The sequence below is a fragment of the Leptodactylus fuscus genome, chromosome 3 (genome assembly GCF_031893055.1).
Source record: "Leptodactylus fuscus isolate aLepFus1 chromosome 3, aLepFus1.hap2, whole genome shotgun sequence".
In the NCBI taxonomy this organism is placed as follows: Eukaryota; Metazoa; Chordata; class Amphibia; order Anura; family Leptodactylidae; genus Leptodactylus; species Leptodactylus fuscus.
Window position 1 is genome coordinate 178,635,118 of NC_134267.1, and position 17,618 is coordinate 178,652,735.

Below are 17,618 nucleotides of genomic sequence, written 5' to 3' on the forward strand. Positions count from 1 at the left end.
GCACTATAATGTAATTGCACTAGCCACTATTTAGGTGTGTCAGGTAGTGGATGGATGAATACAGATTCCCATTCTCTTCAAGGGGAGCATTGGAGATAGTCGAGTACTTTACTTCGTCTACCTCTGTTATTCCCATAAAAATGAATGGGAGCACAGTTCACCAAGCAATAAACCTACATTAAGCCTGACTGTGGTCGGGATAGAAGCGCAGTGGAGAAAATATACCCAACCCTCCCACCCCGCTGAAAACAAGTCTCTATCCTATGGAGGATAGATATTTTTCACGGCCCATTAGAGGCCCTTATACGGCACTATTATTGACCTGACAGAATCCCTTTAACACCGTAGACATTAACAATTACAGAAACTGATTGACATCAAAGTCCAGTCGATGTACAGATTACATGAAATGACTTCTAAATGCTGGGAAATAACTTCATTGGAAGAATCAATGTCTAAATCGTACTTACCTGAGAACATCATCATGTGTTGAAAATTCCAGGGAATTCTTCTTTTACGACCCAAATTCAAGAAAAACGTAAGAGGATATATGTTACAAGCTCTTGCAACAAATATTGATATCTGTATGTTTTGAATCTAAGGAAAATTAAATGGACGGCTGAGCATTTCATTTCCAAATAACAAATAAAACAATTTTTTGCTTGTAAATAGATACATAAAAGTACAAGCCTCGCATCAGGTATTACACAGTATAAACCATGTTACTAGAAACCAGTTACAGAGAAACCAGTGGGAGATTTCATTATTTATAACTAGAGATGAGCGAACACTAAAATGTTCGAGGTTCGAAATTCGATTCGAACAGCCGCTCACTGTTCGAGTGTTCGAATGGGTTTCGAACCCCATTATAGTCTATGGGGAACATAAACTCGTTAAGGGGGAAACCCAAATTCGTGTCTGGAGGGTCACCAAGTCCACTATGACACCCCAGGAAATGATACCAACACCCTGGAATGACACTGGGACAGCAGGGGAAGCATGTCTGGGGGCATAAAAGTCACTTTATTTCATGGAAATCCCTGTCAGTTTGCGATTTTCGCAAGCTAACTTTTCCCCATAGAAATGCATTGGCCAGTGCTGATTGGCCAGAGTACGGAACTCGACCAATCAGCGCTGGCTCTGCTGGAGGAGGCGGAGTCTAAGATAGCTCCACACCAGTCTCCATTCAGGTCCGACCTTAGACTCCGCCTCCTCCGGCAGAGCCAGCGCTGATTGGCCGAAGGCTGGCCAATGCATTTCTATGCGAATGCAGACTTAGCAGTGCTGAGTCAGTTTTGCTCAACTACACATCTGATGCACACTCGGCACTGCTACATCAGATGTAGCAATCTGATGTAGCAGAGCCGAGGGTGCACTAGAACCCCTGTGCAAACTCAGTTCACGCTAATAGAATGCATTGGCCAGCGCTGATTGGCCAATGCATTCTATTAGCCCGATGAAGTAGAGCTGAATGTGTGTGCTAAGCACACACATTCAGCACTGCTTCATCAAGCCAATACAATGCATTAGCCAGTGCTGATTGGCCAGAGTACGGAATTCGGCCAATCAGCGCTGGCCAATGCATTCTATTAGCCCGATGAAGTAGAGCTGAATGTGTGTGCTAAGCACACACATTCAGCTCTACTTCATCGGGCTAATAGAATGCATTGGCCAGCGCTGATTGGCCAGAGTACGGAACTCGACCAATCAGCGCTGGCTCTGCTGGAGGAGGCGGAGTCTAAGGTCGGACCTGAATGGAGACTGGTGTGGAGCGATCTTAGACTCCGCCTCCTCCAGCAGAGCCAGCGCTGATTGGCCGAATTCCGTACTCTGGCCAATCAGCACTGGCTAATGCATTGTATTGGCGTGATGAAGCAGTGCTGAATGTGTGTGCTTAGCACACACATTCAGCTCTACTTCATCGGGCTAATAGAATGCATTGGCCAGCGCTGATTGGCCGAATTCCGTACTCTGGCCAATCAGTGCTGGCCAATGCATTCTATTAGCTTGATGAAGCAGAGTGTGCACAAGGGTTCAAGCGCACCCTCGGCTCTGATGTAGGAGAGCCGAGGGTGCACTTGAACCCTTGTGCACCCTCAGCTCTGCTACATCAGAGCCGAGGGTGCGCTTGAACCCTTGTGCACACTCTGCTTCATCAAGCTAATAGAGTGCATTGGCCAGCGCTGATTGGCCAATGTATTCTATTAGCCTGATGAAGTAGAGCTGAATGTGTGTGCTAAGCACACACATTCAGCTCTACTTCATCGGGCTAATAGAATGCATTGGCCAGCGCTGATTGGCCAGAGTACGGAACTCGACCAATCAGCGCTGGCTCTGCTGGAGGAGGCGGAGTCTAAGATCGCTCCACACCAGTCTCCATTCAGGTCCGACCTTAGACTCCGCCTCCTCCAGCAGAGCCAGCGCTGATTGGCCGAATTCCGTACTCTGGCCAATCAGCACTGGCTAATGCATTGTATTGGCTTGATGAAGCAGTGCTGAATGTGTGTGCTTAGCACACACATTCAGCTCTACTTCATCGGGCTAATAGAATGCATTGGCCAATCAGCGCTGGCCAATGCATTCTATTAGCGTGAACTGAGTTTGCACAGGGGTTCTAGTGCACCCTCGGCTCTGCTACATCAGATTGCTACATCTGATGTAGCAGTGCCGAGTGTGCATCAGATGTGTAGTTGAGCAAAACTGACTCAGCACTGCTAAGTATGCATTCGCATAGGAATGCATTGGCCAGCCTTCGGCCAATCAGCGCTGGCTCTGCCGGAGGAGGCGGAGTCTAAGGTCGGACCTGAATGGAGACTGGTGTGGAGCGACCTTAGACTCCGCCTCCTCCAGCAGAGCCAGCGCTGATTGGCCGAATTCCGTACTCTGGCCAATCAGCACTGGCTAATGCATTGTATTGGCTTGATGAAGCAGTGCTGAATGTGTGTGCTTAGCACACACATTCAGCTCTACTTCATCGGGCTAATAGAATGCATTGGCCAATCAGCGCTGGCCAATGCATTCTATTAGCGTGAACTGAGTTTGCACAGGGGTTCTAGTGCACCCTCGGCTCTGCTACATCAGATTGCTACATCTGATGTAGCAGTGCCGAGTGTGCATCAGATGTGTAGTTGAGCAAAACTGACTCAGCACTGCTAAGTCTCTGCATTCGCATAGGAATGCATTGGCCAGCCTTCGGCCAATCAGCGCTGGCTCTGCCGGAGGAGGCGGAGTCTAAGGTCGGACCTGAATGGAGACTGGTGTGGAGCGATCTTAGACTCCGCCTCCTCCAGCAGAGCCAGCGCTGATTGGTCGAGTTCCGTACTCTGGCCAATCAGCGCTGGCCAATGCATTCTATTAGCCCGATGAAGTAGAGCTGAATGTGTGTGCTTAGCACACACATTCAGCTCTACTTCATCAGGCTAATAGAATACATTGGCCAATCAGCGCTGGCCAATGCATTCTATTAGCTTGATGAAGCAGAGTGTGCACAAGGGTTCAAGCGCACCCTCGGCTCTGATGTAGCAGAGCTGAGGGTGCACAAGGGTTCAAGTGCACCCTCGGCTCTCCTACATCAGAGCCGAGGGTGCGCTTGAACCCTTGTGCAGCCTCGGCTCTGCTACATCAGAGCCGAGGGTGCGCTTGAACCCTTGTGCACACTCTGCTTCATCAAGCTAATAGAATGCATTGGCCAGCACTGATTGGCCAGAGTACGGAATTCGGCCAATCAGCGCTGGCCAATGCATCCCTATGGGAAAAAGTTTATCTCACAAAAATCACAATTAAACACCCGATAGAGCCCCAAAAAGTTATTTTTAATAACATTCCCCCCTAAATAAAGGTTATCCCTAGCTATCCCTGCCTGTACAGCTATCCCTGTCTCATAGTCACAAAGTTCACATTCTCATATGACCCGGATTTGAAATCCACTATTCGTCTAAAATGGAGGTCACCTGATTTCGGCAGCCAATGACTTTTTCCAATTTTTTTCAATGCCCCCAGTGTCGTAGTTCCTGTCCCACCTCCCCTGCGCTGTTATTGGTGCAAAAAAGGCGCCAGGGAAGGTGGGAGGGGAATCGAATTTTGGCGCACTTTACCACGTGGTGTTCGATTCGATTCGAACATGGCGAACACCCTGATATCCGATCGAACATGTGTTCGATAGAACACTGTTCGCTCATCTCTATTTATAACCATAGGGAAGAATTTATTAAGATTGATGTTTATACTTGTCTTAAAGGGAACCTCTCAGGCTGTTTGGACCACCATGCTATGCAGCTTCTAGACTTCTGCATCATACCGCTCTTCAACACCGGTAGGTGGCCTTAGGAGATGTTCAGAGTTCAGTGAAGTTAGTCTGCTGGGGGCTCTGGCACATGTGAGGACAGTACACGCTGTGTCACTGCACATGTTTCATGCTCTGCACTTCAGGCACATTGGCAATGAAGCAAAGTGTACTGACTCTGGCTTTATTGTGCGTAATGAACATGCACCTGAGTCCCTCAATGGACGCCGGACAGCTTCCGGTTTGGATTCCTAAGCAGGAAATGGTGGTATGATACAGAGGTTTAGTACTCTAAACCCCAGCTGCTTGAAAGTAGTCTGTCACCAGAACCCACAAGCCAACCCAGCCCCGCAGATACATAGCTTAGGGCCTCCTGACTCAAGGTGTCTGTCCCTTGTGAATTGGTGGTGAGCTATTGCCATTTACCTGTGTGGAGTAATGAAAACGCCCTCATTGTTCCAAAAAGCTTATTTGCATATCAACAAGACAGCAATATCTTGGCAATGACACACCAATTCACTAGAGGAAAACACTATTTAATTCAGGGGACCCTACCTATCCTATGTATCGGAGAGCTGGGTTGATATGCTGGACAGACTCCTTTTAATGGCATGATTGTAGTATAATGATACCAAAGAGTATGACCAGTTTCCTTTATGCTTTTCCCTCCTGGGGTCAAATGCACCAAAATTATTAAGAGGAGTTTATTATTATTATTAATAATAATAATAATAATAATAATAATATAATTTTGGATTATCTTGGATGGTCCAAGTGCCAAATGCTGAAACTTAAGCCAGCTAGCAGTTGGTGGGATATGCATCAAAAACAAACTTTTATCCTACATTTTATGCCAGACCTAACATGAAAAGTAGGATAAATTCCTGCTGATACATTTTATATACTTCTATTAATAAAATAAGAACCATTATAGTTGTTTTACATTTGCTTGTATAGGTAAAAGGGTTATCCAGGTTGTATGATGACCAATACAGGGCAGTAAGTAGATATTTCTGGTCCCTGTTTAGTGGTAGAGTCCCAATACTGCAGGTCAGTTTTCATTCATCTCAACTGTGTGGGGCTGTTCCTAGCGCCCATACTGTACATAATAAAGGGTCAGAGGCTGGCAGCTGATCCCCACCATCAGATATTTAAGGCTTATCCTAATAATAGGTACTTTCACTAGATATTTATTCCTAGAGTACTTTCACATGTGCTAAATGGCTGCATGGCTATAGGAGAAAGAGTTCAAGGAAGACCTTGCTTCAACTACAGATGCAGTGTAGCCAAAACCAGATGCAAAAAATGCACCAATTGATGCCAAAATCTAGCATTGTTTTTACAGCCGTGCAGTAAAAACTAGTAAACGATCACTACACAAAAGGCTTAGGCAACGTTCACTCTACGTCCATTGCTCTCATATGTGTAAGGATGAGAGCAATAGACATTAATGGAATAATACGTTCTGCATTCCTAACTTTTCTTCTGCCTAAAAAGTAAACAAACACAACATAAGAAAGCTTCCGTTGCTTTTTTTTTGTACATTAGAGTGAATGCAGACAGACATAGTCACTTTATCATCATTAAAGTCCATTACTCTCATCCAGTAACAGCGTGAACTTACCCTTTACTTCAGAGTAAACCTACATTCACATGACATGTTTTTTAACGAGTCACATGACAGCTTTGAATTCATGGTCAGTGAATGGGGCTATTCACATAACTGTTATATTGATGAGCCGTTGCCATAGTCCGTCCAAATATAGGCCATCCATGAAAGCAGGTGCCCCGCGGGTACAAGATGGCAATGAAAAATTGACTATTTTGACATCTGTTTTGCACCTCTTTCTTGTGCATCTAGCCTTATTGTATTAAAACACTTCTCCTTTTAGCCCCATTATATTTGTCACATGTCAATTATATGGCTGCAGCACCTAAACAAGCCATAGCTCTACATCACCATAGAGTTCTGCAGAAAATTCAGATCTGTAAAATCAGAGAACACCCAAGTGTGAAGTTATCTCATAAATGGTAGAGCACAGGTACCTTATGTCCATCTGAGACCACCATGAAAATGTTCACATTTTTACATGCTGATCTTAGCCGAACAAATTCCTAAGATAGTCTATAGCTAGCACAAACTTCCCTGTATGTAGTACAGTAATAAAGACCATTTACGTTTTTCTACAAAGGTAAAACACTTCCCTTCATCACTAAGCATTAAGAACATAATCTCGGTCTAATTCCATACACACGGGGTTGAGTTTTAATCAAAGAACAAGCACGTAATATCAAACCTGCAGCGGCCCTGGAAATATCTGAAAGCAAAACCGCACAGATTTAATTACAATTCAATAAAATGTGCTTTGGATTAACATCGAAACTTGGATTATGTTCTCTGATTTTAATCTCCAGTCTTGACTTTTCGGAGGGCAAAATGTGACTAGCCAATTTGTTTGGATTTTAGATAAAAAGGATACAACCGCTCCACATATAAAGAGAGCATTAAAGATGTGGTTCTGGAAGGTAAATAGAGCCAGTCCCATGTAACAGAAGATGAAGTTCTCTGCCAGGAAGTTCATGAATTCAAAGAGCTGAAAGTGAGGAAATTGGAAAGAACAGAATGAGAATTATTACATTCATGAGTCTATGGTAACATAGCATGGAGATGCGGCATCACTGTACACATGCATGGATGGAAAAATGGCTGAACACAGAGGGGCAAAGAAATCATTCCCTCTACACCAGAAAACTGGCATACAGGGATGATACGGAGGCCCTTTCTTACACCAAACGTGCGCTTCAAGCCCCAATCCACACCTCGCCGCCATATTGTGCTACTGAGATCAGGGATCGTGCAGATCAAGACGTCCATGCCTCGTTCCAACAGATTATTATATCTCAAGACAGTTTTTTGGAGTTAGAATAGAAATCTACACCATTCCTTCCTGGTGTAGATTTCCATTCTGGCACTGGGACCTCCAACAGGGCTTTTAAGACAGGCATAGAATACACCAGTCTTAATAAATTTGCTCCTGAGTCTTAAAAGCGATACTCTAGTAAAGATGTTGTTTCCCATTGTCATTCAGGTTCCTAGTGATGTGATTCTAGATGCTTTCGGGTAGGCAGAGACTAGAGTATGTTGTCAGGCAGCAGACACTACAGTCAGCAGGTGACTACTACACATCTCCATTTGAATGCATTAAATGAATACTACTTTTATTTCAACATCCATAACAATAGGAAGAAAGATTTCAACAAAACTACATCTTGTATTAGTGAAGTGTGGTGATATGGAAACAAACAAGACAGCACCACAGATATGCATGAATAGAAATTCTTATTATGTACATACCAAATTAAGTAAAAGATATCCATGTTATAAAGCAGTAGCTAAAGAAAAAATATAGGTTAGATTTTATATAACGGTGTAAAATGTCTTAATATGTATTTCTACATATTTAGGACATATGCTTAGAGTCCCGTGACCCCCTCCAAATCTGCCCCCACTACCCATGTACAAACATTCAGGGAAGCGTCTTTTCCTGATGGAAGTTATGGAAAGTCAAACAAGCAACAAAAGATCTGAACTGCCAAATAGGGTTTATGGGACTCGCCCCTATGTTAATGGGCCATCATTTCTTTAAAGGAATTAAAAAGGGTCTGTAATCTTAGCATGATACCTTATGTACGGGCATCATACTGTAACAACAAGGTCCAAGATACTAGTAGCCAAAATGGCACAAAAATTATGTGCCATCTAGCTACATGGAGCACTGTAAGAACATACTAGACATAATAGTTTACGAGTGGTGTGTATTAATAGTGAGTAATGTAAGCACAAGTACTTGTGCTACCACAGCAGCCTATAAGTCACCATCCTGTGGGGGGAACGTGATGTACTCATTAGAGATCACCGTTCGATCAAATAGGTATTCGATCGAATATCAGGCCGTTCAAGGTATTCGTTCCCAATCGAATACCACACGGCATACGCAGTAAAAATTCATAACCCCTCCCACCTTCTCTGGCGCGTTTTTTGCACTAATAACTGTGGAGGGGAGGTGGGACAGGAACTACGACAACGGAGGGAGTGAAAAGAAATTGAAAAAACCCATTGGCTGCCGAAAACATGTGACCTCTAGATATGAGCAAATAGTAAAATATTTGATATTCGTTTCGAATAGCCGCTCAATATTCGACTATTCGAACGAATATCGAACCCCATTACGGTCTATGGGGAAAAAAAGCTTCATTTCAGGGGATCCCACCATTCGACTCAAGAGAGTCACCAAGTCCATTATGACACCCCAGAAATGATGCCAACACCCTGGAATGCAACTGGGACAGCAGGGGAAGCATGTCTGGGGGCATATAACATGCCCAGGTCACTGTATTACGTTGGGATCCCTGTCAGCTTGCGATATGCGTGAGCTGACTTTTTCCCATAGGAATGCATTGACCAGCATTGATTGGCCAGTGTACAGCATTCGGCCAATAAACGCTGGTTCTGCCGGAGGAGGCGGAGTCTAATATCCGTCCACAGCAGTTTCCATTGTGATCCGATCTCAGATGTAGCAGTGCTGACACAGCACTACTACACGGAGAAGCGGCACAGCTCAGCACACACAGAGATGCAGCAGAGCTGAGTGTGCAGCATGGTTCAGCGCACACTCAGCACTGCTACATTAGATGCAGCAAAGCTGAGTGTGCAGCATGGTTCAACGCACACTCAGCTCTGCTGCATCTGAGATAGGGAGAGAAACATATCTGCATTAGCTTCAGATAGGCAGGGAAAAACCAAAGAACAACAACAGCTCTTCTCAGAGCTATACACTGCAGGGGCAGGAGTCCAGCTTTCCACGGACGGTGGAAAAAAGGGATACAGAACAGTTACCTCCTGCTATATACGTGCAAAGCAGCTTTTATTAGTGGTGTCCCCCACAAAATAGCAGGAATCCACAGCAGTTACAGTCCTATGAAAAAGTTTGGGCACCCCTATTAATCTTAATCATTTTTTGTTCTAAATATTTTGGTGTTTGCAACAGCCATTTCAGTTTGATATATCTAATAACTGATGGACACAGTAATATTTCAGGATTGAAATGAGGTTTATTGTACTAACAGAAAATGTGCAATATACATTAAACCAAAATTTGACCGGTGCAAAAGTATGGGCACCCTTATCATTTTATTGATTTGAATTCCCCTAACTACTTTTTACTGACTTACTGAAGCACAAAATTGGTTTTGTAACCTCAGTGAGCTTTGAACTTCATAGCCAGATGTATCCAATCATAAGAAAAGGTATTTAAGGTGGCCAATTGCAAGTTGATCTCCTATTTGAATCTCCTCTGAAGAGTGGCATCATGGGCTACTCAAAACAACTCTCAAATGATCTGAAAACAAAGATTGTTCAACATAGTTGTTCAGGGGAAGGATACAAAAAGTTGTCTCAGAGATTTAACCTGTCAGTTTCTACTGTGAGGAACATAGTAAGGAAATGGAAGACCACAGGGACAGTTCTTGTTAAGCGCAGAAGTGGCAGGCCAAGAAAAATATCAGAAAGGCAGAGAAGAAGAATGGTGAGAACAGTCAAGGACAATGCACAGACCACCTCCAAAGAGCTGCAGCATCATCTTGCTGCAGATGGTGTCACTGTGCATCGGTCAACTATACAGCACACTTTGCACAAATAGAAGCTGTATGGGAGAGTGATGAGAAAGAAGCCGTTTCTGCACGTACGCCACAAATAGAGTTGCCTGAGGTATGAAAAAGCACATTTGGACAAGGCAGCTTTATTTTGGAAACAAAAATTGAGTTGTTTGGTTATAAAAAAAGGCGTTATGCATGGCGTCCAAAAAGAAACAGCATTCCAAGAAAAACACATGCTACCCACTGTAAAATTTGGTGGAGGTTCCATCATGCTTTGGGGCTGTGTGGCCAATGCCGGCATCGGGAATCTTGTTAAAGTTGAGAGTCGCATGGATTCCACTCAGTATCAGCAGATTCTTGAGAATAATGTTCAAGAATCAGTGACGAAGTTGAAGTTATGCCGGGGATGGATATTTCAGCAAGACAATGATCTAAAACACCGCTCCAAATCCTCAGGCATTCATGCAGAGGAACAATTACAATGTTCTGGAATGGCCATCCCAGTCCCCAGACCTGAATATCATTGAACATCTGTGGGATGATTTGAAGCGGGCTGTCCATGCTCAGCGACCATCTAACTTAACTGAACTTGAATTGTTTGTCCAAAATACCTTTATCCAGGATCCAGGAACTGATTAAAAGCTACAGGAAGCGACTAGAGGCTGTTATCTTTGCAAAAGGAGGATCTACTAAATATTAATGTCACTTTTCTGTTGAGGTGCCCATACTTTTGCACCGGTCAAATTTTGGTTTAATGCATATTGCACATTTTCTGTTAGTACAATAAACCTCATTTCAATCCTGAAATATTACTGTGTCCATCAGTTATTAGATATATCAAATAGAGATGAGCGAACACTAAAATGTTCGAGGTTCGAAATTCGATTCGAACAGCCGCTCACTGTTCGAGTGTTCGAATGGGTTTCGAACCCCATTATAGTCTATGGGGAACATAAACTCGTTAAGGGGGAAACCCAAATTCGTGTCTGGAGGGTCACCAAGTCCACTATGACACCCCAGGAAATGATACCAACACCCTGGAATGACACTGGGACAGCAGGGGAAGCATGTCTGGGGGCATAAAAGTCACTTTATTTCATGGAAATCCCTGTCAGTTTGCGATTTTCGCAAGCTAACTTTTCCCCATAGAAATGCATTGGCCAGTGCTGATTGGCCAGAGTACGGAACTCGACCAATCAGCGCTGGCTCTGCTGGAGGAGGCGGAGTCTAAGATCGCTCCACACCAGTCTCCATTCAGGTCCGACCTTAGACTCCGCCTCCTCCGGCAGAGCCAGCGCTGATTGGCCGAAGGCTGGCCAATGCATTCCTATGCGAATGCAGACTTAGCAGTGCTGAGTCAGTTTTGCTCACCTACACATCTGATGCACACTCGGCACTGCTACATCAGATGTAGCAATCTGATGTAGCAGAGCCGAGGGTGCACTAGAACCCCTGTGCAAACTCAGTTCACGCTAATAGAATGCATTGGCCAGCGCTGATTGGCCAATGCATTCTATTAGCCCGATGAAGTAGAGCTGAATGTGTGTGCTAAGCACACTCATTCAGCACTGCTTCATCACGCCAATACAATGCATTAGCCAGTGCTGATTGGCCAGAGTACGGAATTCGGCCAATCAGCGCTGGCCAATGCATTCTATTAGCCCGATGAAGTAGAGCTGAATGTGTGTGCTAAGCACACACATTCAGCACTGCTTCATCACGCCAATACAATGCATTAGCCAGTGCTGATTGGCCAGAGTACGGAATTCGGCCAATCAGCGCTGGCTCTGCTGGAGGAGGCGGAGTCTAAGGTCGGACCTGAATGGAGACTGGTGTGGAGCGATCTTAGACTCCGCCTCCTCCAGCAGAGCCAGCGCTGATTGGCCGAATTCCGTACTCTGGCCAATCAGCGCTGGCCAATGCATTCTATTAGCCCGATGAAGTAGAGCTGAATGTGTGTGCTAAGCACACACATTCAGCACTGCTTCATCACGCCAATACAATGCATTAGCCAGTGCTGATTGGCCAGAGTACGGAATTCGGCCAATCAGCGCTGGCTCTGCTGGAGGAGGCGGAGTCTAAGATCGCTCCACACCAGTCTCCATTCAGGTCCGACCTTAGACTCCGCCTCCTCCGGCAGAGCCAGCGCTGATTGGCCGAAGGCTGGCCAATGCATTTCTATGCGAATGCAGACTTAGCAGTGCTGAGTCAGTTTTGCTCAACTACACATCTGATGCACACTCGGCACTGCTACATCAGATGTAGCAATCTGATGTAGCAGAGCCGAGGGTGCACTAGAACCCCTGTGCAAACTCAGTTCACGCTAATAGAATGCATTGGCCAGCGCTGATTGGCCAATGCATTCTATTAGCCCGATGAAGTAGAGCTGAATGTGTGTGTTAAGCACACACATTCAGCACTGCTTCATCACGCCAATACAATGCATTAGCCAGTGCTGATTGGCCAGAGTACGGAATTCGGCCAATCAGCGCTGGCTCTGCTGGAGGAGGCGGAGTCTAAGATCGCTCCACACCAGTCTCCATTCAGGTCCGACCTTAGACTCCGCCTCCTCCAGCAGAGCCAGCGCTGATTGGCCGAATTCCGTACTCTGGCCAATCAGCACTGGCTAATGCATTGTATTGGCGTGATGAAGCAGTGCTGAATGTGTGTGCTTAGCACACACATTCAGCTCTACTTCATCGGGCTAATAGAATGCATTGGCCAATCAGCGCTGGCCAATGCATTCTATTAGCGTGAACTGAGTTTGCACAGGGGTTCTAGTGCACCCTCGGCTCTGCTACATCAGATTGCTACATCTGATGTAGCAGTGCCGAGTGTGCATCAGATGTGTAGTTGAGCAAAACTGACTCAGCACTGCTAAGTCTCTGCATTCGCATAGGAATGCATTGGCCAGCCTTCGGCCAATCAGCGCTGGCTCTGCCGGAGGAGGCGGAGTCTAAGGTCGGACCTGAATGGAGACTGGTGTGGAGCGATCTTAGACTCCGCCTCCTCCAGCAGAGCCAGCGCTGATTGGTCGAGTTTCGTACTCTGGCCAATCAGCGCTGGCCAATGCATTCTATTAGCCCGATGAAGTAGAGCTGAATGTGTGTGCTTAGCACACACATTCAGCTCTACTTCATCAGGCTAATAGAATACATTGGCCAATCAGCGCTGGCCAATGCATTCTATTAGCTTGATGAAGCAGAGTGTGCACAAGGGTTCAAGCGCACCCTCGGCTCTGATGTAGCAGAGCTGAGGGTGCACAAGGGTTCAAGTGCACCCTCGGCTCTCCTACATCAGAGCCGAGGGTGCGCTTGAACCCTTGTGCAGCCTCGGCTCTGCTACATCAGAGCCGAGGGTGCGCTTGAACCCTTGTGCACACTCTGCTTCATCAAGCTAATAGAATGCATTGGCCAGCACTGATTGGCCAGAGTACGGAATTCGGCCAATCAGCGCTGGCCAATGCATCCCTATGGGAAAAAGTTTATCTCACAAAAATCACAATTACACACCCGATAGAGCCCCAAAAAGTTATTTTTAATAACATTCCCCCCTAAATAAAGGTTATCCCTAGCTATCCCTGCCTGTACAGCTATCCCTGTCTCATAGTCACAAAGTTCACATTCTCATATGACCCGGATTTGAAATCCACTATTCGTCTAAAATGGAGGTCACCTGATTTCGGCAGCCAATGACTTTTTCCAATTTTTTTCAATGCCCCCGGTGTCGTAGTTCCTGTCCCACCTCCCCTGCGCTGTTATTGGTGCAAAAAAGGCGCCAGGGAAGGTGGGAGGGGAATCGAATTTTGGCGCACTTTACCACGTGGTGTTCGATTCGATTCGAACATGGCGAACACCCTGATATCCGATCGAACATGTGTTCGATAGAACACTGTTCGCTCATCTCTAATATCAAACTGAAATGGCTGTTATAAACACCAAAATATTTAGAACTAAAAATGATTAAGATTAATAGGGGTGCCCAAACTTTTTCATAGGACTGTACATCTTGTTATATACATGCAAATCAGCTTTTCTTTGGGGTGTCCCCCCTCCCCCACAAATTTGCAGAAATACAGAGCAGTTACCTCCTGCTATATATGTGCAAACCAGCTTTTATTAGGGGTGTCCCCCCCCAACAAATTTGCAGGAATACAGAGTAGTTACCTCCTGCTATATATTTGCAAACCAGCTTTCATTAGGGGTGTCCCCCAAATTTTTTTTGCAGGAATACAGAGCAGTTACCTCCTGCTATATATGTGCAAACCAGCTTTTATTAGGGGTGTCCCCCCCCCCCAACAAATTTGCAGGAATATAGAGCAGTTACTTCCTGCTATATACGTGCAAACCAGCTTTTATTAGGGGTGTCCCCCCCCACAACAAATTTGCAGGAATACAGAGCAGTTACCTCCTGCTATATACGTGCAAACCAGCTTTTATTAGGGGTGTCCCCCCCACAAATTTGCAGGAATACAGAGCAGTTACCTCCTGCTATATACGTGCAAACCAGCTTTTATTAGGGGTGTCCCCCCCACAAATTTGCAGGAATACAGAGCAGTTACCTCCTGCTATATATGTGCAAACCAGCTTTTATTAGGGGTGTCCCCCCACAAATTTGCAGGAATACAGAGCAGTTACTTCTTGCTATATACGTCCAAAGCAGCTTTTCGTGCAGTGTGTAACCTCAAAACAGGGATACAGAGCAATTAGGTCCGGTTATATACGCTCAATCCAGTTTTTCACGGGGTGTAACCCCAAAACCTACCTGGGACACACAGCAATTCAATCACGCTATATCAGCTCAATCCAATTTTTAAAGGTCTACCCCCCGAAGCTAAGTGGGAGACAGCCGTTCATTCAGTCAGGCCAAGTAGGCTCAAACTTGTTTTTAATGCTGTACCCCCCAAAGATGAGTGGGATACACAGCAATTCAGTCAATCTATATACGCGACATCCAGCTTTCCACATGCTGTTCCCCCAATGTTAAGTGGGAGACAGTCCTTCATTCAGTCATTCCATATCCGCGACATCTAGTTTTCCTCAGTGTATAACCCCCAAAAACCTGTAAATGCTGCTGTGGCAAGTCACAAGTGGAAAAAAGGGGATAAAGAATGCCTACTGGCGGTGGTAGGGCTGAATTGGCACAGAGGGGCACACGACAAAAATCTCTGCTTGTCGCCTGATGCAAAGAGAATAGGACATGTGTCTTCTACTCAGCACAAGATGTTAGTACGTAGAGTTTGCATCACGTGCAAAGCCATGAGAACATCAGAGAGTTAAGGTTGGGGTATATGAGGACTGTTGGACTTCCCATTGCAATGTCCAGGGGCTAGTGGTTTAAATTTATTAAAAAAAAAATTAAAAAATCACATATTCTAAAAACTGTTTTATTTGTTCACAAGCAGTTCCTTTCATTAAGCTGTAGGCTTGGATCTGTGTTTCTGTAGAGCTGTACAGCGTCTCCAGGATTTTAGCAAGAAATCAGTTCTAAAGCTGTAAAGGCACATCTACAGTCTGCAGAAGATTCATAGAGGATCGAACAAAATGAGGGAGACGGCCAGAATAGTCAATGTCAGTACAGACATTCCCATTTTAGTTGAATCATTATGGACTTTGGGTCGGTCATTAAGCAGATTTCAGAAACATGACAAAGGTATTGCCACTTCGGTTCATGCTTCTCATACTGAATACCTGAAATGAAGACTCAACCACAAGTGTTTGGATTAATCGGCCACAGCAGCCGTTTATTGAAAATAACAAATAATTGAAATAACAAAAAAAACCCACAAAAATGCCAACATTCCCTTTAAACTACAAGGGAGGTCCTCGAGGCCCCAAAGCCCAATATATGCCAAAATCCCAATGATCAGCAACGGCAAGTTACCCCCAGCCATTCCGCACCAGCTCGGGGGCACCAAGTTAAAGCGCCTCTGTGCTATGTTCCAAACCTCTGGACAAAACGGGCCATCACATTTAATCCCATTACCTGTCCCCAACCAGGTTACCACCAAAACCTACTAATGGTCTGAGGGAGTCCAGCCCCTACCATGGGGCCTTCCCCCACCAAACGCATTCCTAGATACCAACCTCGAGGATCCCCCACCTACCTCCCACGTAAGATAAAATAATCTGACTGATCCCCCCCCCACCACCACCAAAAAAAAAAAAAAAAAAAAGGGGCAGAGGAGGAGGAGGAGGGTAGGGTTTCAGCACTCTTGCCAGGAATATTGGGCAGGGAGACAAGGCAGGTCGCCACAGTTGTGACCCGGTCCCAGCATCAACTACATTCAGCCAGTGTGCCGTGATTGAGATGTAGCACCCCTGACCGCATGCACTTGTCCACTTGTCGGTGGTCAAGTGGAACTTTGTGCAAAGCGCAGAACGTAGGGCCCGCCTAATGTTACGGGACACGTGCTGTTGCAAGGCTAAACTCAGCCCAAGGGCCAAAAACACTGCTGGTGAATTTTGTTCAGTTCCAAAGGACTCTGTGTTTAGATTTGGATTAGTTGTAGCTCCAGAACATGCCTTTGAAGGCAAGGTTTCCTTTAGTGGCTCCATCTCAGCAGGATGATGATGAAGCTTGGTTAAATCTGGTGTCGGTAGGGAAAGTGGTTTCTGATCTACATCTAAAGTACTGGAGCATGTTGATTGGGCTATTTACACCTGATCAGAACCTCGTAGAGGTAATGTAGAGTTCCATATTAGAGGACCATTACCGGTAGTAGTGGTTTCAGCCAATTCTCCACCTTTGCCGTCCTCTAAATAAAAGTTACCCCCAGGACTTGATGCCAAAATGTTATCAATTTCACAATCACAATCAAGGTCAATATCTGGGTCTTCAGTCCAATCCACTGCATCAATCCAACACAATGAGAGTGATGGTTCTGGAACCACCGTTTTAGGGGCTAACAATTTTAAAGGGGCTAACACTCTGCTGGTGCAAGGCTCAACTCACCCAAAGGGCAAAAAACTCTGCAGGTAGAAGGCTGAAGCCACCTGAAGAGCTTCAGTCTCTGCTGGTAGCTCAGCGTAAGGTCCTGTAACTTAATTTGGAAGGGCTCACGTTAAGGGCCAGAAAAGTGAATTTTGGAAGGTCCTACCACATCACACACACACACACACACACACACAATGACAGTTCAGGGTGGGTACTGTTGGATTTCCCATTGCCTATTCCATCTGTGGTTGTCATGAGCAACGTGATTTGAAGGGGTGCTTTTTAATGTTTGTTTAGCTTAAATTTGGGTTTCTGTCCATCCAATTGTGGAGGAAAGAAGGTTTCCAGGTATTTTCCCACTTTGATAGAGGTTTTTTTGAGTGTGGAAAGTGTGTGTGTTGATTGGCTGTGATGTTGGGGTAAAACTGTGACTTGGTCTTGTTAGATGCCCCCAGACATGCTTCCCCTGCTGTCCCAGTTGCATTTCAGAGGTGTTATCATTTGCTGAGGTGTCATATTGGACTTGGTGACCCTCCTGAGTCGAATGGTGGGTTCCCCTGGGATTCGATATTCGATCGAATAGTCGAATATTGAGCGGCTATTTGAAACGAATAACGAATATTGAATATTTTACTGTTCGCTCATCTCTAATGCTCATGAATAGAGATGAGCGAGTACTGTTCGGATCAGCCGATCCGAACAGCACGCTCGCATAGAAATGAATGGACGTAGCCGGCACGCGGGG

The 17,618-nt window shown here is 45.3% G+C and overlaps 1 protein-coding gene across 1 annotated transcript in view; it reads right to left on the minus strand.

Annotated features, from left to right (window-relative positions):
- The window catches only part of SLC9A9 (solute carrier family 9 member A9), a 571,893-nt gene that overhangs the window by 265,283 nt on the left and 288,992 nt on the right, over window positions 1-17,618 (minus strand). Inside the window, exons 10-11 of the mRNA XM_075268848.1 lie at window positions 6,763-6,876; window positions 471-582 (exon numbers count right to left, since the gene is read on the minus strand). Of these exons, the coding sequence (XP_075124949.1) occupies window positions 471-582; window positions 6,763-6,876 (226 nt within the window). The remainder of the gene's footprint in view (window positions 1-470; window positions 583-6,762; window positions 6,877-17,618) is intronic.